The 19,779-nt window shown below is 42.0% G+C and overlaps 2 protein-coding genes across 4 annotated transcripts in view; one reads left to right on the forward strand and one right to left on the reverse strand.

Annotated features, from left to right (window-relative positions):
- LOC136885538 (uncharacterized) overlaps window positions 1-12,121 on the forward strand; it is a 50,115-nt gene extending 37,994 nt beyond the window's left edge. For 2 of the 3 annotated variants that reach the window (XM_067158153.2, XM_067158152.2), the window contains exon 5: window positions 11,583-12,121. In XM_067158153.2, coding sequence (XP_067014254.2) covers window positions 11,583-11,811 — 229 coding nt within the window. In that variant the 3' untranslated portion in view covers window positions 11,812-12,121. Of the gene's footprint in view, window positions 1-8,014; window positions 8,165-11,582 lie in introns of those variants that run through there. The other variant, XM_067158154.2, reaches the window with a different exon arrangement.
- The window catches only part of LOC136885539 (uncharacterized), a 392,796-nt gene that overhangs the window by 245,077 nt on the left and 127,940 nt on the right, over window positions 1-19,779 (reverse strand). The window lies entirely within an intron of this gene.

Consider the following 19,779-nt stretch of genomic DNA (forward strand, 5'->3'; position numbering starts at 1 on the left):
ATTCGTTGATGATCTCTAAAAGAAAGCGGGCTTCCTCGTTGACATGGGCGAAAATAGGATTAATAGATCCTGAATTGTCTGAGGCCCAGGCTAATTGACTTATATTGAAATCTCTGCACACGATAATAGTGTCATTTTGTTTTGCTACGCGATTGATTCGAGCCAGGGTTTCTCGAAAGTCTGTGAACCGTACTTTTACCTTGTCCGGGGGCAGGTAACAGCAGACTATGTATAGCGCTCGGCCAGGGGATGGGGTGGCTTTTACAACAACACATTCCCAGTTTCCCGTTAAGTCAGATCGTTGCACTGGACCGTACGCAGAGTTCACTGCTATTAAAACCCCACCTCCCTTGTTCTTACTAGTAATGATATTTTGCCTATCTTGGCGGAAAATAACATAATTGTCGTGCAGTATTTTACTATTGTCGGTTGAAGAGTTGAGTCAGGACTCCGCTAAACACACGCAGTCGTAATGCATGTCACTCAGAGCAACGTTAAAGTCCACAAGTGATTTCTTAAGACTACAGACATTCTGGTAGTAGATGTTAAAAAGCTGGTATTTACCTCCGGTCCTGGGTTCATCTGGACTTTGCCGGCAACTGCTAGTAGTAGAACACTCAGCATCAGGATGGATGTGTCTCTGATGTACACAGTTCTGTCATTGGAACTCACCAATCAGTCTAGCGACCCGAAAGCTGAGGGTTCAACACTTATCACCGTCATTTTGGACATTTCTTTTTTTTTCTCACCCCCTTCTGAACCCCGTGCTGCTGGAGGCTGAACGTGGACTTAAACGTCATCCAGAGAGTGTCACGGTATTCATTTCAATGATCCCAATTAGTATGCACTCGACACTAATATTGGTAGTTTTCAATGGGTTTTTTCATGTCACTCCCTCTCCACTCCACCCGTATGGGTGCTAGGTGTGTCCTACTCCCATAGCATTTCTCTCCAGATAGTAAGTCATATGAGTACCGAGTTGGTTGTAAATGTAGGTTTCCTATAATCACTGCCATTATTTATCATTTAGCTTCGCTGATATCTTTATGTAAAGATGTTGCATGTATGTATGGCTGAAGGCATTTTAATAGAAATCGGTATGTAAAGTTGGGGAATGAGTCACTACAATCTAGGCTCTAAATCATGTTATTCACACTGAGTGAAATGGTGCGTTTATTTATGTTATTACTGGTCCTATCGATAAATACTACATAACTAAAGTTATTATAGAATTAAATTTTTTATCATTTATGTCTTATAAATTTTTACCGTACCGGCTATGATAACAGAGATATTCATGAATTTGTATTTTTATTGCTAACACACTGGTCCATTGTGGTATTCCAGCTATTCGATCCCTACTCTGAGGCCCTGATTCGAATAAGCATTGTGCACACTTAACAGCTGTCTGAGGCCTGGTCATTCCAGCTCTAGAACTTTGAACTATTAGATCGGCAGCATAGTACTGATACCAATATAAATGGTCCGTTATAAATTTTCCAGCTAACTCATTCACCATTGATGTTGGTATTATAAATTTACTCATTCGGAACAAATATTTCAGATTCCCTATGGGAGTCAACATCTATATCAGCGTAGTAGTGTTTGTCAAAAGTGAGAAAATGTCTATTTTTCATTTGATCAAGTATTTCATATGATAGCATTGCTTTTAATCGTGACATTCTACTGACGTCATAGTAATGACTTATGTTGATTTCAGTTGGGAAAACCGCTAAGACAGTCTTTCTGAGGATGTAAAAAAAAAAAAAAAAAAAAAAAAAGGCAGGTTGAGAGCAAGTCTACCATTATAATGAAAAATCCCAAACCTGATTCTGACTGATAGTAGGCAAGCAGGTATACCACTACAATGAAAATTCTCTAGCCCAGTCTTTACATGAAAAAATACGTATGGTGACCTCCCTTTGCATTTCTAGGATAACGTTAAGAGCTATGCAATCTATGAGGGTAATCCCAAAAATATGGTCTCCTATTTTTTTTATAAATACAGAACTCTGTTCGTGTGGCTGTTGGTCACAATATTGTGAAGAGTGTTTCCCGCACTCGCATATAAACATGCGCACGCCGCACTGAGGCACTCAGTCTTGGCTTGGCAGCCATTGAGAATGAACAGGACAACTTTTTGGACTCGATTGTCACAGGTGACGAAACCTGGGCGTTCCACTTTACACCTGAGACCAAGCAACAATTACACCAGTGGTGGCATCCCTCTTCGCCAAAGCCACGGAAATTCAATCAAACACAGTCTGCCGGTGAAGTCATGGCGACTGTTTTGGGAATGAAAAGGGGTATTGTTGGTCGACTTTATGCCCGCTGGGACCACAATTATCGCTAACAGGTACTGTGAGACCCTGAAAAAACTCAGACGGGCAATTCAGAACCGGAGAAGAGGAATGTTGAGCAACGGCGTAAACATTCTCCATGACAACGCTCGCCCGCACATCACCCGACAAACCGTTGCTCTCCTGCAACAGTTTCAGTGGAACATCACCCACCCACCCTATAGTCCCGACTTGGCGCCCAGTGACTATCACTTTTTCCCTAAGTTAAAAGAACATTTGGCTGGAAAGCGATTCAGCACTGACGATGAGACGAAAGATGAGGTTCACAACTTCCTGAACTTCATGGCGGCGAGCTGGTATGACATGGGCATACAAAAACTGTCACAGCATCTACAAAAATGCATCGACCGAAATGGTAGAAAAATAGCTAAATGTTTAAGCTGTAAGATGATGTAAACCATTGTAGAAATAAATAGGTCTATGTATTTATAAAAAAATAGGAGACCTTATTTTTTGGATTACCTTAGTAATACAGTCTTCCTCACAACGTGTAAACTACCTAACCTAGAATTCTCTATACAATGTAGAATTCCGTAGCGGAGCACGGGGTCATCAGCTAGTCATTATAATGACTTGATTTTATGATTACCCAAAGTTGGCTGAACTTAGAGACCTACCGGGCGAGTTGGCCGTGCGGTTAGGAACGCGCGGCTGTGAGCTTGCATCTGGGAGATAGTGGGTTTAGTGGGTTCGAATCCCATTGCCGGCAGCCCTGAAGATGGTTTTCCGTGGTTTCCCATGTTCACACCAGGCAAATGCTGGTTCTGTACCTTAATTAAGGCCACGGCCGCTTCCTTCCAACTCCTAGGCCTTTCTTATCCCATCCTCGCCATAAGACCTAACTGTGTCAGTGCGACGTAAAGCGACTAACAAAAAAAAAAAAAAAGAAAGAAAGAACTTTGAAACCTATCAACATCTCAGGTAATTCCGGAGAGAATAAAACAAAAATGGAGCAAATCAGTCCAGTAGAATGGACAGACGGATTGGCCAAAGCTGTTCTTAGTAAACTCTTTTAATATATACGTAGCACTTTGTAGAAAAGCATAGAATTTGAGTTAATTGTGGTAAATGTGTTGTGTCATAACAATACTTGGCAGTTTAGGTGTGCTGAGCCCATTTTAATAACAGCCTCTATGAAACGTCACAATGGATCAGGACAAAGGCTTCCTACGGATAAAACGAATATCCTCTATGTGAGGGGAAAATTGTCTGCCAGCAGAGTTCCTCGTCTCCTCAACCAGGAACAAAAACTTTATGCCAGGAAGTTTGTCAGAGACTCCTGCGTCGCCACGAGGTGGAAGGAGAGGATTTCTTGCGTCGTATTGTGACTTGTGATGAAACTGGTGTGCATGATTACACCCCAGAGTGAAGCATGCAAGCATGGATTGGCAGCGAAGAGACGAAGCAGGTCCGATCAAGGCCAAAACATACCCATCTGCTGGAAGGGTGCTTGCAATTGTTTTCTGGGACTCCGTGGGCATTTTCCTGATGTATTTTCATCATGAACAATTACTGCAGCCTATTACGGTCACATTTTGGAAGAAGCAAAATCTGCGTATCGCAACAAGCGATGCTGGCGACCGATCCGGAACATCATTCTTCTCCATTACAATGCAAGGCCGCATACTGCTGCTTTAACTGGAGGAAATTCACTGGGCACCTCTGGAACACCCTCCGTACAGTCCAGATTCATCATCCTGCAACTACCGTTTGTTTGGACCGCACAAACAAGATCTACGAGGACAGCGTTTTTCGATGATGTTGCAAGTGTAGAAGAGTTTGTGCGCAACTGGCTCCGCACTCATCCTCTTCTATCATGTCAGCATCGAAAACTTACCAATCCGACGGAGAAAATGTGTACCCAAGGCAGGACACTGTGACCGTCCTCAGCTATCCATGAATTAGAAGGACATAGTGTCTTTATAGACAAAAACACAAACACAGACAATACACTAACATACTCCGAACATTAGAAAATTGATAATGATCAAGTGGATTTGGAATAAAAACTAATTGATCACAAGATTAATGAAACTTGAAAATGATTTTGGTCTGGCTGCATTCAAAAGTTCACTTGTGTCGAATAAGAGTGACATAAAATGTCACTGATTCACTAACATTAAACAAGATCTTAGTAGGATTAATAAAGGAAGTCTTATGAACAACCTATCCACATTATTCTCAACAAATTAGAAAACAAAGAACGGAATTTAAATGAAACGAATGACCAAAATAACCTCCTATATGAGCATATAAGTAAATACATAGAATGCCGGGCTGAGTGGCTCAGATGGTTAAGGCACTGGCCTTCTGGTCCCCAACTTGGCAGGTTCGATCCTGGCTCAGTCCGGTGGTATTTGAAGGTGCTCAATACGTCAGCCTCGTGTTGGTAGATTTACTGGCACGTAAAAGAACTCCTGCGGGACTAAATTCCGGCACCTCGGCGTCTCCGAAAACCGTAAAAGAGTAGTTGGTGGGACGTAAAACAAATAGCATTATTATTATTAAATACATAGAATGGAAAACAGAAGACGAATAAGTAAAATAACGACGTCACGGAAGCATATCTAGTACTCCCTCCCCCTTCGCGAGACGTATTAGGTGACGACACGACCTCGCTTCCCCTCTCTCTGGCGAATCGTACAAGCGAGCTATAACACTAGGTCGTGTACATGAAAACGGTCTCAAGGCGGCGGAGTATAAACACCATTCCAGAAAGGTGAGTTAAAGCAATATACCCTTTATCACCACCTTCTTTCCGAGGTCAAACTAAATTGGAACACCACAGACAATCAATAAGAAACTTGAAGACTGTTATACACATCGGTTTCAACATAAGCAAGATCAAGCCACCTAGTGGTTTTTACAAAAAGTGCCTAATTACAGTTGTTTTTAAGATTTTTAAAAAGATGTTCAGTTAGAAAATAACTTTTAATATTAACGTAGACGCGAATTGTAATTTAAGTTGTTGTTGTTGTGTTGTTTTTGTTTTTTTGTTTTTTTTTTACACAGCACATCACTAAAATCCCCCCTTATTACCTATTTAAAGACAGCTGAAGATGACCACTAAGTGGTTGAAACATGTCCTGTATATGACAATGTTTTTATAATTCACCAAAAGGCAAGAAATAAAGTATCAATTAGGTGGTGTTTTAAATTAATTTGTTGATTGAATTCATCAATACGGTCATGAAGTGGACAGCTTGCAATGCTTTAACCTCTTAACATACCAGTTATTTACAGAATTGTGATCTTTTTTTACCTATTTTTTTTAATTGTTAAAATGGGCTATTTATTGAAAACTAGTGACAGTGGTAACAATGAAAATACATTTTTCGAACTTAACAATGAAATATAAGCCACCAAAAAGTTCCTGTTTTAAAATCCCGAGTATACTCGAGATAAGTTTTACGGGTTCTAAAATAAATAACACAGCACTAAACAGATGGCAAATAATACAACATGACACTCAATACTGTTCATATGTTTGTGGCTGTGTGAAATGCCCTAAAACAAGGATCAACAGACAATGCTACATCGCACTCCTTACACATGTACCTGGATTCCCTCTGTGCCTTCTTCCCTCTAGCATCGCGCACACTGCTACACATCCTGCACATCCTTGTTGGGTTTTGCTTCTTATCCGTCGGACGAATCACCAAAGGAAAATGGCGGCCAATAAGTCGCATTGGGGTTGCTTTTGTTGAAGGACGACTTGCTGCTTTCGGAGAAAATTCCTCTCTATAATGTTGTGCAATCATTTTCTCAACGACAGCCACACGAAAGTCAAGAGCATTCGTCCTTCCTCCATGTTTTTTGAAGAGGACAAAAGCATTCCATACTGCTAGTTCCAAGAGGTGAAAAAATATCTTCTTATAAAACCTTTTTTCCTCTCTTCCGTGGCAGGGGTTAGTAGCAGTGTGTTGATCTACTTTATCAACACCCCCCATTGTTTCGTTATACGCGAACACTGATTTAGGTTTCACAACTTCCTTTTTCCGTTCTCCGCGTCTTTCCATTTCTGCATTATGGATGGTAGGTAGGATGCAGACATCTCTCTTTTCTTTCCATTTTATTGCAGTCAGTTTACCTCGCTGGAATGCTGCAATCTCGCCCTTCTTGAGTAGGCATATCTGCTCTATTGGGGCACACAGTGCCTAACATGGTGCGATTGGTAATCATAACGTTAGGCAGTACCGCTTATTCAGCAGAGGTTTCATCAGTGTCATAACAACTTGTGATGGCATGGGTAGGTGTTTGTAGTCATCATCAAATTTAGAGCCCTGCCCGTGTATATGATCGGGGACCAAACATAACCTGTAGCTGACTCACACAGCATGAATGTTTTGATACCGAATCCGGCTCTCTTGAGAGGCAGATATTGGACCCAGCCCAATCGTCCTTTATACAGCAGCAAGCTTTCGTCAATTGTCACATCCCTTTCTGGGGTACACACAGTTCCAGATTTAATAGACATGTGATTCAGGATAGGCCATATTTTGTTTAGTTTAGGTTGTAGATGATTTCCTGCAACATATGTACTATTGCTTATTACATGTTATGAGTCTCATTATGATAGCCGTATTGGAGTACAGAATGTAAAAGTTTCAAATAAATTTATTTAAAAACCACCATTCCAATACTTTACAATCTCTAAGTCTAAGATACAAATATAAAATCTCAGACTTAGAGAATATAAAGTATTGGAATGGTGGTTTTTAAATAAATTTGTTTGAAACTTTTACATATGTACTATTGTCCGAAAAATGTAGGTACCTCTTCAAGTTAAGAAATATTCGAAAAGGAAGAAGTTGACGAAATGTGGATGCCTTGGACCAATACATTTGATATGTAGGTTTCTTTACAATGCTTTGCAGTATTGTCAGCGCGATAAAAATATACATTTCATCAATTGTTGTGTCCGGAGCATGGACAAAGGACACGGGAGCAGCCAGGATCATATATGAGGCGCTCGGGGCTAGATAATGGTAAGCCACACATTGAGCAATATTTAGATTTGTACGCATTTGGTATCTGCTAGAGGATGGCAAGCCACTGGCAGAGTGCTATTTGAAGAAACCAAGAGATGGCAGCACACGCACTGTTGTTATGTATTGCACCCAGACACAGCACGGCATTTTTGTGCTTTAGTATGGTAAGCCGCAGCAAGATGGCGTCTTGCAGAGGAAACAGTGTGAGCTGTTGTTTCGATGAAAAATGCATTTTGGAACCGAGACGGAAGCCAATTGTCTTGAGAGTGAATCCTCGTGCGATGACAGTGTTGTAGGTGTGGATTATCAGCCAAATCCATGTGATATCTCATCATCATCAGAGGTAAGCATCAACAACATGTTATTATGTGGCATGCCATATTATAGCACATGACAATGTGGCTTATCATGACAATGCAGTACATGTAGTACTGTAAGATAACGCTAATATTTAATGGAAGTATGAACTATGGGACTACTTCTAAGATATTTATAAGGAGCCAAGTAACCATGAACGACTGTTGGACTAAGATGGGCATCACTAAGTGACTGCGATAGGGGTTATTGTGGCTTGCCATTATACAGCTGTTGAATTGCTGTATTGTTCAGTGCAGTTTCATAGGTTCATGCCATTTCTTTTTTTATTCTTTTTTATTCTGCAAGGATGAAGACTTAGCTCCCCTTGTTAGAGAGGAGCCCATCTCACCTGCTAAGAATGGAAGGCATCGATGGTGGCAGTAAACACCGGAGTTGAGTAAAAGGGCTAAACGTAAATGCCGGTGTAATCAGGTATGCACTTAAACATAGCTATTAACCAGAATTAAAAATATTAGAAAAATAATTACTTTAATTAAATAATAATAATAATAATAATAATTAATATTATTATTTAGGAGAGCTGGCACAGAATATCGAATTAATATTAAATTAGCAATACGATGTTTCATAAACACGTTGTAAGATGGACATTCTTTTTTAATTTTTAAGGGTGAAGAGTACACTGTTCACGGAGACTTCTGTGAAATTAATGTCAAGAAGCGTGGCTGTCCTACACAGACATCGTGGATTGCGACCTTAACACCAAAAAATCGTAGGCCCATTCCTATACGGCATAAGAAACTGTCTGACGTCATGGACCAGCTTCCCTACATACCTGCGGTGCATCATGGATATTATTTATCTCTGACTCAGTACGAAACCACAGAGCAGGTTGAGGAGCCTGAATTAATTGATGGCAGTTTCTTAGATGACGGTGAGAGTGAAGTGATTGATCAGTAAAGCCAAATGTTGGCACTGAAACTTTGATGATAAACAATGACAAGCCACAAAATTATGTGTATTATTGTTTTTTATACTATGTACATTAGTTAAAAAGGTTCTATTTCATGTTAAAATAATACCTCAATGTATATAGTACCTTATCATTCAATAAACATATCTCTTATGTCCATCACCTGATTTATGGAATTTTTTGAACCTTCATATGGCTCTCCTGTAAAATTTCCTCAATGTGGTTTACCATTATCTAGCCCCGAGCGCCTCATATGATCTTTCTTCATGGATTCCATACATCGAGAAGCCGAGATTCTCTCTACAGGCTCCAGCTGAAGCCCTAGCTGCAATTCCACCAACGCACAAAGCTATCAAGCTTGATTTAGTGAGTGGGTTTTACCACATTGGTATAGACCCACATACTCAACATCCATGGGGAGTCTACTACAGACAACCGGGCGAGTTGGCCGTGCGCGTAGAGGCGCGCGGCTGTGAGCTTGCATCCGGGAGATAGTAGGTTCGAATCCCACTATCGGCAGCCCTGAAGATGGTTTTCCGTGGTTTCCCATTTTCACACCAGGCAAATGCTGGGGCTGTACCTTAATTAAGGCCACGGCCGCTTCCTTCCAACTCCTATGTCTTTCCTATCCCATCGTCGCCATAAGACCTATCTGTGTCGGTGCGACGTAAAGCCCCTAGCTACTACAGACAGAGGAAGTACGTCTGGACTCGTCTTCCAATGGGCACGCCTTAGCCCCATCAATCATGCAGCGATGGGCTATTGCTGTCGGCCAGGTACTTCAACAAGAGTTCCCGATAGGCTTTATCGCCTACCTTGATGACTGGCTAATACATGGTGAAACCTTGGACAACCGCATGGCAGCAGACATCCTCTTATATTTCGATGTAATTCTTGGAATAACTATCAACACTAGGAAGTCTGTCACTACGCCGGTCGACGTGCTCACCTATCTCGGAGTCACAGTGGACATTCCAGCTGCCGAGCTAACGCTTCATCATTCCACGCAGCAGAAGGTACTCCAGCTGATTGCCCTCATACCCACAGCAACCCAAGAGGAGAGGGAGCAGATAGCAGGCTATCTATCATGGTGTGCTTCTGTCATGCCCTTGCCCTTCTTTCTAGCAAAGCACGCCTTGTCTGGAGAGGCGTTCTGGATCAGATGACTCCTCACTCCCGATTGCGTCGCAACGCCATGTCGTGTACTCCTACAGGCCCCTACGGACTCCGTCTATGCTGACGCGACGCCCAGGTCTATCGCTGCCATAGCTCTCCGACAGACACAAGGATGGACCCAAGCCTTCGCCATTCCGGTTCCAATTCATGCAGCAGAAACTGCAGCTGCTCTCATGGCAGCCCTCTGGTATCTAACTCATATTCCTGTACATGTTAAAACTTTGTATGTTTATACTGATAGCAATGTAACGCTATGGACACTGCGGACTGGTAGAGGCCCAGTGCTCCACGCGCATCAATATTTGTTATTACTGTATATTTCACTTATCAATAAAGCATTAGAGAGGGGTGTGACCCTCTCGTGGCAACCCATTGCCTCCGCAGCCAACCCGGCTGACGTGCCATCCAGGGAAGTGCTGAATTCCCTATAAAGCAGCCACTCAACAGTAGATCTGTCTTCAATTCCTGCTCCAATGGTTCTCCTCCCTCGGAACCTGCGGAGCCCAATCCCATCACCTACGAAGGAAGATCGCCAGACTCCGGTAGTCCGACTGCGCTGGATGATACGGACACCTGTACGATGCAGTCTCGGTCACCAAAATATCTATAAAATCGTCAATGAACTGACTAACATAGTGCGTAACATCCTTACAACACGGCTGGAAATGTATTTCAGGATTAGCCTTGAAAGGAAAACGTGGTGGGGCAGGTGGTAGTGTTCCGGAATTATCAATGTCACACCACTCTCTGGCACTTGTGATATCACAATCAGATGAACTAGAACTACCACTTTCTTCTTCTGAACTGTCCTCAAAAACTTCTTCAGAACTATCACACTCACTAAACTCAAACTCGTCTTCACTCTCCATTTTCACCTAACAGACAAAGTACACTTAAATAGCAACAAATGCGGGAAAGCCGAGAAAACAAACTGCCTGAGTCACCGACATCCACTGCGGTTGAGTCAGAGACATCTGTTGGCAAAAATAGGACCCTAAAGTAATAATTTCATAAACATCTGGCGGAAATATTGAGAAACAACAAGAAACAAGTATATTCAGGCTTTTAAATTAGGTACCGATCAATGAGCGATATTCCCGAGTATACTCAGGCTTTCATGTTAAGAGGTTAATAATGTCGGGATATCCTTCACTTCGTCCACGACTGGTAAACTTTTAACTATGGTAAAATGTCAAAACTTGGCTTTATGCGACAGAAATTCAATTTGACCTTGGTAATCTCTTCATTTTACCATTTTGAGTCGTAACCAAGGTTGGCTTAGTCAGGCATTAGCATCATTTCACATCATTTTTTCATGATATTTACCTTTGTAAAAATTATGTCTACCCCTCTTATAGCATTTTTTTGTCCGACATGGCTGAATGGTCAGCGTACTGACCTTCAGTTCAGAGGGTCCCGGGTTCGATTCCCGGCCGGGACGGGGATTTTAACCTTCATTGGTTAATTCCAATGGCCTGGAGGCTGGGTGTTTGTGCTGTACCCAACATCATTGCAACTCACACACCACACACAACACTATCCTCCACCACAATAACACGCATTTACTTACACATGGCAGATGACGCCCATCCTCATAGGAGGGTCTGCCTTACAAGGGCTGCACTCGGTTAGAAATAGCCACATGAAATTATATATATAGCATTTTTCAGTTACTTGACGTGTATTGTAAATAAAGTCCTGACAGCCCCTCTGTGATTTGAGGTCGAACTGGTTTTCAACTGCATTCTCTATTTCTAATTTTAGAGCGGCCCTTCTGGTATTCAACTGCGTAAAGAACGCCTTGGCGTTCTTAGAGGATGAGAGGCAGCACGTGTACAAAGGTCGACGGCTGAAGAAGGTTAGGTTTTTAAGAGAAGGCCCTCACCCAAAATCGGTGGCGAGGAAGCGTAGAAGGCAGAGGAGGCAGCAGGAGAGGCTGGAATACGAGCAGCGTCTCGCGGCAGCTCGTGGCAACGACGCCGTAAAACCATGAGGATCATCCTTCCATCCCTTGAGTTTGTTGTGTACTGAGTTCCTCTGTGCGAGTAAAATGTGTCTTTATATGTCTGTGTTGTATTCTTCTTAAACTTTTCTTGTTCCCTGTGCTGTGAACAAATCTCCTCCCAGAAAGAGGCTTTTATGGAACAGCATTGTAAGACAAAAAGTGGCAGATTTTTCAAGCGTGATATAAAGGTGGACATTACATATTAGTTACTAACATTCTTCTTCCTGTCAAAGATAATGTAAAGCAAGGTATAATAGGGACAACAATAAAGTAATATTCCATACAAAATGTTGTTGTTACATGAACAAGTGACAAAATGGGAACTGTAGTGCGATCTGTGTTTACTACATAACTAATTATTAACGTTCATATTTGAAGGCTGAAATTACTTACTTGTACTTAATTCCAGTTGTTTCTTGTGGAACATAGGGCATCAACAAAGCATCTCCATCTGGTCCTGTTGACAGCCAGCCTCTTTACCTCACTCCAGGTCTTGCCTTCTTCACCACATCTGCTTAGGTCTTCCTCTCTTCCTTTTACCCTGCTGGTTCCAGTCCACGCCTCTCTCTCAGTTGCTTTGTTCCCCTTCCTCAGTGTATGCCCGATCCATCTCCATTTCTGCTGCTTTATCTGTATGGCCATCTCATTCTCTCCTGTCCTACTCCAGACTTCACGGTTGGAGATTACTTCTGGCCACTAGATGTTAAGAATCCTTCGCAAACAGCGGTTAACAAAGGTCTGTAACTTGGATGTAATTACTCCAGTCGCTTTCCAAGATTCACCATTGAAGACAAATGTATCTGATTTGTTGGTGTTGATCCTTAGGGCCTTGGTCTCTTTGAGTTGATCATTAGTCCCACCTTTTTCCCTTCCTCTACTAAATCTTCGAGCTTTGCTTGCATTTCCCCATGTGCCTCAGACAGGAGACAGAAATCGTCAGCAAATTCCTGATCTTCAAGCCTATTGACTAATTCCCATTGGATGCCACGTTTCACATTTTGAGTGACGTTTGAAAGCTGTAGCATTTTAAAATGTTTTTTCAAGTTTGCTAGCGGATGGTCGATGATGGTGATGATGATGATAAGAAGAAGATAGGTGAAGCAGCATGCTAGAGGTTTAAACCCAAAAACCATATGCAAGTGCACATTGCAAATGCAAGTCGTGAAGGAGTCTACCACTTTGTACAGTAATGAATATAATCAATCCTTCTCGGAAGCATCAGCCACACAACAAGATCTAACGGGACCATAACATCTTATCAGCAAGACTTCAAACGTCAGCTACGAGAGGAGTTTCTCCAGCCACTACAATGTCCTTTAAGATAACTGAATAAGTAAGAGGAGCTTAAATATAGATCAAAATACACTGTGATAATTATAAGAACTTTTGAATTAGGAGGAGGAGATGAAGGAAAGACATTGCAAACACCAGTGACTTAATGTTTTGAGGTGACTTTTTAAAGTGTTATTTATAGGATCCGTTGTCTGTGTCAGTTTTAAATGAACTACTAGCTGAAGATATCTTGCATTAAGACGAAACATGTCCTAAAATAATACGTGTTAGTCCTACATAATGGAGGGCAGTATTGAATAGGTAGAAATTCTGTATCTCAATTTAAGTTGATTGGAGCTCAATACGGACTAAAGTATGAAGTTATAAAATGTTTTCAGGAATTGATTGAAGGAATTCGACTTATATCGAAGCTCTCTTACACTGACAGCTCTTCATGTTGACTGCCAATGCAGGGAGCACCCTGGATTTTGTGCTACGACCCTGAAGACTCTACGTATTATACCAGGAATGATGGTCCAAGATAGAGTCCCCGACATATAAAGTTGTATTCCGCTCCAAGCTATCACATCCGGCAGCCTGCAAGCACGACAGCTGAAATCGAGGTGGAGTTGTGACGTCACGACCTGAGGAACACGGTCAAGGCCAGATTACATCAGCTGATAGAAAATTCTATACGTTCTATCGCCAATATCTTTTGATTGGATCACCGTATGAAAAAATGAACTACATTGTGTAGCCCAATTTTTTATGATCATTATCCCCAAATTTGGAATAAATATATCAAATACTAAGGGAGATATTGAATAAGATAAAATAGCTTCAATTCTCCGAGATCCTATATAAAAACGCAGGCATTTCGCTTGTTAAACCAGTCTACTTTGTGCCACAGTCAAAGCCGGTTGGTCGGCTGATGGTCAGTCTTCGCCGCCGTAATGTGAGTCTCCAGTTGGACCTCGACTAAAATTTAAGTGCGCGTTATGAACTCTAACTCCGCAATGCTTCAATAAGACTTAGAATATTTTAGCATCGTGTTGCGTGTGACAAGAGAGGTTCTACAAGACGTATACATTTTGAGTGACTGATTATTTACGTGAACAGTGTGGTTCGAACTTATATTTTTTCTCATGAGCACGATTCTACTTTACCGAGCACTTGAGCATTATTTGATGTTTGAATTTCCTGAGGTGAAAGAATTTGTATGACAGTGAAACATCAAACTGTACGTTTTCTTGACAAAGTGATTTAACCCCGTATTTAAATTCTAAAAGTGATAAAACTTTTCTGACAGTGAAATATCGACTTGTACATAATCCAGTATTTGCATTCAACAAGTGTTAGAACTTTTCTGACAGTGGAGTGTCAAACTGTATGTTTACTCTGCCAAGTTACTGACATAATTAATTGAGTCTAACAGTGCCAATGGACTTACATATTTTCCAAGCGATCAGAGTCTTGGTAGAACTCAGTCTCAAATCTGTGATTAAATGAACTGGTGTAATTAACATGAATAAGACATTTATTAATTATTAGGATAGGACTTGTGTCAAACCCAGGACAGTCCTAAGACAAGCAGTGTTTTCTTTTCAACATTATTTAATTGTGAACAGAACTAAATTCATAGAATAACAATCTTTAGTTAGGTACAGTTTATATCAAGGATAAATTCGTAATCAAACTTCAGAGTGAGATACTTTATTTTCTTCGTTATTGTTCAGCCAACATTATTCAGATTTGACTGTGATAAAGTGACCTGTTTATTATCTTTCTTTCTTGGCTGATACATCACAGATTCAATCTCAATTAACATTACGAGTTCAATTTGATTTTTTAAAATTTTATTGACTCTGTTAACTTTGACGTCAGTGACATCATATCATCATTGTCAAGTTCGATCAGACTCTAGGGACAGTGTATCGTTACCTGTGATCCGTTTGAAATCGTCAATAATAATAACTGTGTTTGTGCAGAGATTGAATACCTTAAGAGTTCATTCGAACACTAGTGCAGTGTCGTTCCCAACCCATGGAGAGACACTTACTGTAACTTCTGTACTGAGGTGATGTTGAATTTTGATCTTTACTTTATGAATAAACTCTTCAACAAACTTAGAAAAATTCCATTATACTTATTTCTTGCTACCCTCTCCTCTGTAACGATTCAGATAGAGACCGGACACACCTTGTGTCAAGTCTCATGCCTCGCTAGCCAACATAATGAACTTTTACTGTTACAGTATGCACATGCAGATGACGTCATGTTTTACGCACAGAAATCCCTATAGGCAAGGAGCGCGGTAACGTATGTGCCTCTTCGTGTACAGCAGACCGTAAACCAGAGATTTACAGTTGATCACAAGTGTCCGCTATCTCCTCTGTTACCCTCAGCCTCCCAGAAGTTACTATTGCATTACCATGCTGGAAGATTTCGCTAGTGATTCTGGACAGTCTGGACAGGTATTTGCTTTACGTTGTGGGTGGAGAATAATTTCAAGTGAAATTAATTTGAGTACTGGTAAATGTGGTCGTATAAATCATGTCAGTATGGTCGAGGAGCAAGTGATTGTCCCGACATTTCACTGAAGACTGCGTTCACCATTGTCAAGGATGATAAAGATGGGAATCAACACCTTTATCATCTGATGGCCAGGCAGGCATTAATTTTTGGAAATGAGACAGTCTCTCATAGTGCATTGGCACTGCCGGTGGCTCCAAGTAGCCTACATTATGCACTAGCCATGCGTCTTGGTAGGTGTGCTATTTACCAACCGATGAGCCCAGCTTAGCACACTAGGGCGAAACGCTGGCAACCAGGAATGAGTTAGCTGGTAAATTTTTAACATCCAATTACACACCAAGTATATTGGTTACTTATTGTCAAGGGTTCCGACTGACTTTGATAGCAGCGACATTCTCAGTGGAATGAAGTTGTTTTGTGATTCCACCTCATTATATAATGCTCACCTATTGGTCCGCAATGCTGGGGGCGGTCGGATTGCCTGTTCTTCAGCATTAAGGAGCCCGATGTACATTGACCTACCTCGGCGGAGACAGGCAACCGATCAGCTGTTGCTTTTCTTGTTCTGCCTCGACCATCTTGTCCTTCCGGATTTAAGGCTTTCAGGACTGGAAACCAGTGTTTGTTTACCCGTTCAGAACTGTTGGTGTGGTTCAGTATTTCAGTGGCTTCCCTCTGTAGCCGGGAGTGATAAGACAGTGGTTGACAGTACTTTGGTGTCGCTGTACTGTATGTCATGGGCTGCTAGCAGCGTGTGTTCAGCGACACATGATATGTCTGCTTGTCTCAGCCGGCTGTGTCTGTTGTGCTCCTTCAGTCAAGGGACAATGCTGCGTTTTGTAGTGCCTATATACACCTGGCCACAGCTGCATGGGATCGTGTAGACACCTCCTGTGGAGAGAGGATGGCGCTGATCTTTGGCAGACCTAAGTATGGGCGGGGTTGGGAAGATTTGTGAAAAGTGGGAGATGGGAAAAGGCAATGTGACGAATGGGGGATGGAAAAAGAAAGGCCTTTTGGCTAAGGGGGGTTTAGTGTTATGGAGAGTATTTGTTGTAATAACAATACAGAGATGTAAGACATATTACAAAGAGATTACATGGTTATTAAGACATAGATATACTAGCATAGTGAAGTTTTATACTGAGGTGCTACGGGTAAGGTGAGAGGCGAGGTTGGGAAACACAGAAGAGATGCTAACTAAAGATATGAGGAGTAGGCGAAGTAGATCAGATGTAGTCGAAGTTGGGGAAGGATAAGCACGGAGGTGTTGATGAGGTAAGGGGAAATGAGGGGCTGGCCGGGGACGGTGACGAGGTGTGTTACATCGGGACGGGGTTTGGGGAGGTGATCGAGACGGTTCGACCCGGTGGAAGCAGCCGTTGATATGCGTACCGTGGGCGATGAGTTGTTGAGCAGCGTCTTGAGTCAGGAGATGTAGGCGCACTAGAAATGTAGGTCCATGTTTGTTGTAAATCCTAGATGCTCTTCTCACTGGTAGTCCCGCCAGGCAAAGTTTATGGGCTATTGCTGCTACAGGTATAGTGGGATCCACGCTACAAACAACGCAGCTATACATGGTAGAACGGTCAGGCGTTGATGGAGACAGTGGTGTACGTGTTGTAGCTGCATGTTGGTCGATGGTAGATTCATCTCCGGGTGGCGGAGTGAAGGCGGATTGTTGGCTGGGTTTGTCAGGGGTGGGGATACGAGGTGACATAATGGGGGAAGGATGGGACATAGCAGTGGTGGTGATGAGAGGATGAAAGGAGGTGTGAGCAAAAGTGGTGAGGGTAGTATGTGTTGTGGTGGTGATAAGGGTGGTGTGGAACATAGACAATGGCAGTAGTTGTGACGTGCCGTGAGGTGACGGTGTTGTGATGGGCAGCTCAAAGGCATCTGCAAAGTAGTGAGGACAAGGCGTCGCTGTGTATTAGTAGCCGGCGAAGGTCACCCTATTGGAAAGAAGTGTCTGGATGGCAGCTGCTGTGGAGAGTTGAAGCAGGACCCGATGTGTTGGAAGAAGATTGTCCTGGACCCAAGATGCATTCTCAGGTGGGTGGCCTTGCGTGCGAAGGTGGTCGAGTACATCTTGATCAGTAAGGGCGAGATCGACGCCGTGTAGGATGCAGTTGGGCATTGTAGGGGAGGCCGACTTCCCACTGGATGTCAGGCCGATGTGCTTGTTGGGAGCTCGGCGAGGTGTTAAAATAAAGGTGCTGAGTCACGTGGCCGAACAAAAAAAATGGGCGTTGCTTGGAGTTAGTGAGCAGTTTGCCTTGGAGATGGCGAAAAAAGCCTTTCATGTTACTTTAGCATAGCATAGCAAGGTGCCATTTCATTCCCACCTGTAGACAGGTGGGTGGGCCATCAGCTGAACTAGCAGCTCTTCGGCCTTTGAAAAGAGAAATATTTTCGGAATGTTTAATAGAGAGCGGAATACGTATTGTACATACGTAAAGGAAGGTACGTAGTGTGGCGAACAACAGACGGACTCGCAAGATAGACCCGCACCGCACCCCCAAAGGATGGAACCCCCACAAATAACCCCGTTTATTGTTAAAAACACAGATACAGACATGGGAAAATAGCACTGGATTTAACTCAAAGTAATGGTTACATTCAACGTAAATAGTATCATCTGGCAATAGTTTTGCACTGAGCGGGGTAATAAAGTCTTTTCACTGACACTGCAGCCGAGAAATAACACAAAGTAAGTATTTGAGAATAAGAAAATTGAAAAAGTATGTACATAAGATAACAGACAAAAACATGATGAACAGTAAAAAAAGGCAGTGTGGTGTAATACACAGTAAAGCAGTAGAAGAAAAGACACTAATATTGAAAGAAATCAATTTGAAACTTTTAAATGAACGTGTTTCCCTGTAATGTGACGTCAGTAGTCTGTGAGAAATAATTAACATAATATATAAACATGAAACAAGGAGATGTTTATCACTTCTAAACCATGTAATTATAAACAAAGGAACAAGTAGGGGGGAAACGAACAGAACTAGTAAACACTGAAGGGAGCGACTGGAGTACACAACACTTCACAGCACTAGAACACTAACACAGAGCACTTGCGGCGCTGTAGTCGGTGCGTGGACAGAGACCAAGAGCATCCAAGAAGGTGCAATCACCAACAGCTGGCAGAGGGGTTTGCGGCAGGTGGTATCAAGTGGAAGCTAAGGAGTAGCAGAGAGAAAGAGATGAGAGTGGGCAAGAGTGCAAGTATTATGTAAAATAGCAGTGGCGAGTGGAGAGAGTGTGAGTGCTTTAGTAATGAGGGGATTGTTATGTAAAGGCCGGTCTCCACTGATTAACATTTAACAACAACATGTTAAATGTTAAAAGTGTTAAATGTTAACTGGTGACACCATCAGCATGTTAAATGTTAAATGTCAAAAACTGTTTCATTTAACATTGTGTCCACACTTAATAAACATGTTAAACTTGACATGCTTTGTTTATATACAGGTAGTTCATCATATCAATTTATGGTAATACATTTAGATGGTGTCTAGTATTTTTAAATAACGACAATGGACTCAGATGAAGAGGAATTGGCCTTTGTTATTGCCACTGTTGCTTCTTGTTATGATTTAGAAATTCAGTTTTATTAGGCACATTTCCTCCCCTCACTCTGCTCATAGCTTCAAAAGCAAACCACTTTGAAGTACAGGGTATAAACTTCGTCCGCTCCCGACTACCGACTTTTCTGAACTTTCTGCAATTCTCGACTGTACTGGGAGCGGAGGGACGCTAGTTTTTTTTTTTTTTTTTTTTTTTTTTTTCGATTTACTCGCGGGAACAATTATAGATATTTTCGAGTTCCTGGAAACTGTCGGCTTTCTTCGCTTTATATCTGTATTCCTCTGATGAGACATCCCACAAATAAGGCCTTTCTATTATATCATTAATTAAGTCCAGAGTAATCTCCTTGCTCTACCCCATTTCTGACATTTTAGTAGTGCAGAGAGAACGACACACGTGCGTGTACTGTATTTGTAGCTTATAACAAAGAGAAGGAGTATTGCGGAGTGTTGTAATTATAATCCAACTTCATGAGGAGCACGTCGCTTGCATCGTTTAGGTTATGTGTTGGCATGGAAACATCATGGAAGTTGCCGAAGCTGTGCCGACAAC

Source organism: Anabrus simplex, chromosome 14 (assembly GCF_040414725.1).
Source record: "Anabrus simplex isolate iqAnaSimp1 chromosome 14, ASM4041472v1, whole genome shotgun sequence".
NCBI lineage: Eukaryota > Metazoa > Arthropoda > Insecta > Orthoptera > Tettigoniidae > Anabrus > Anabrus simplex.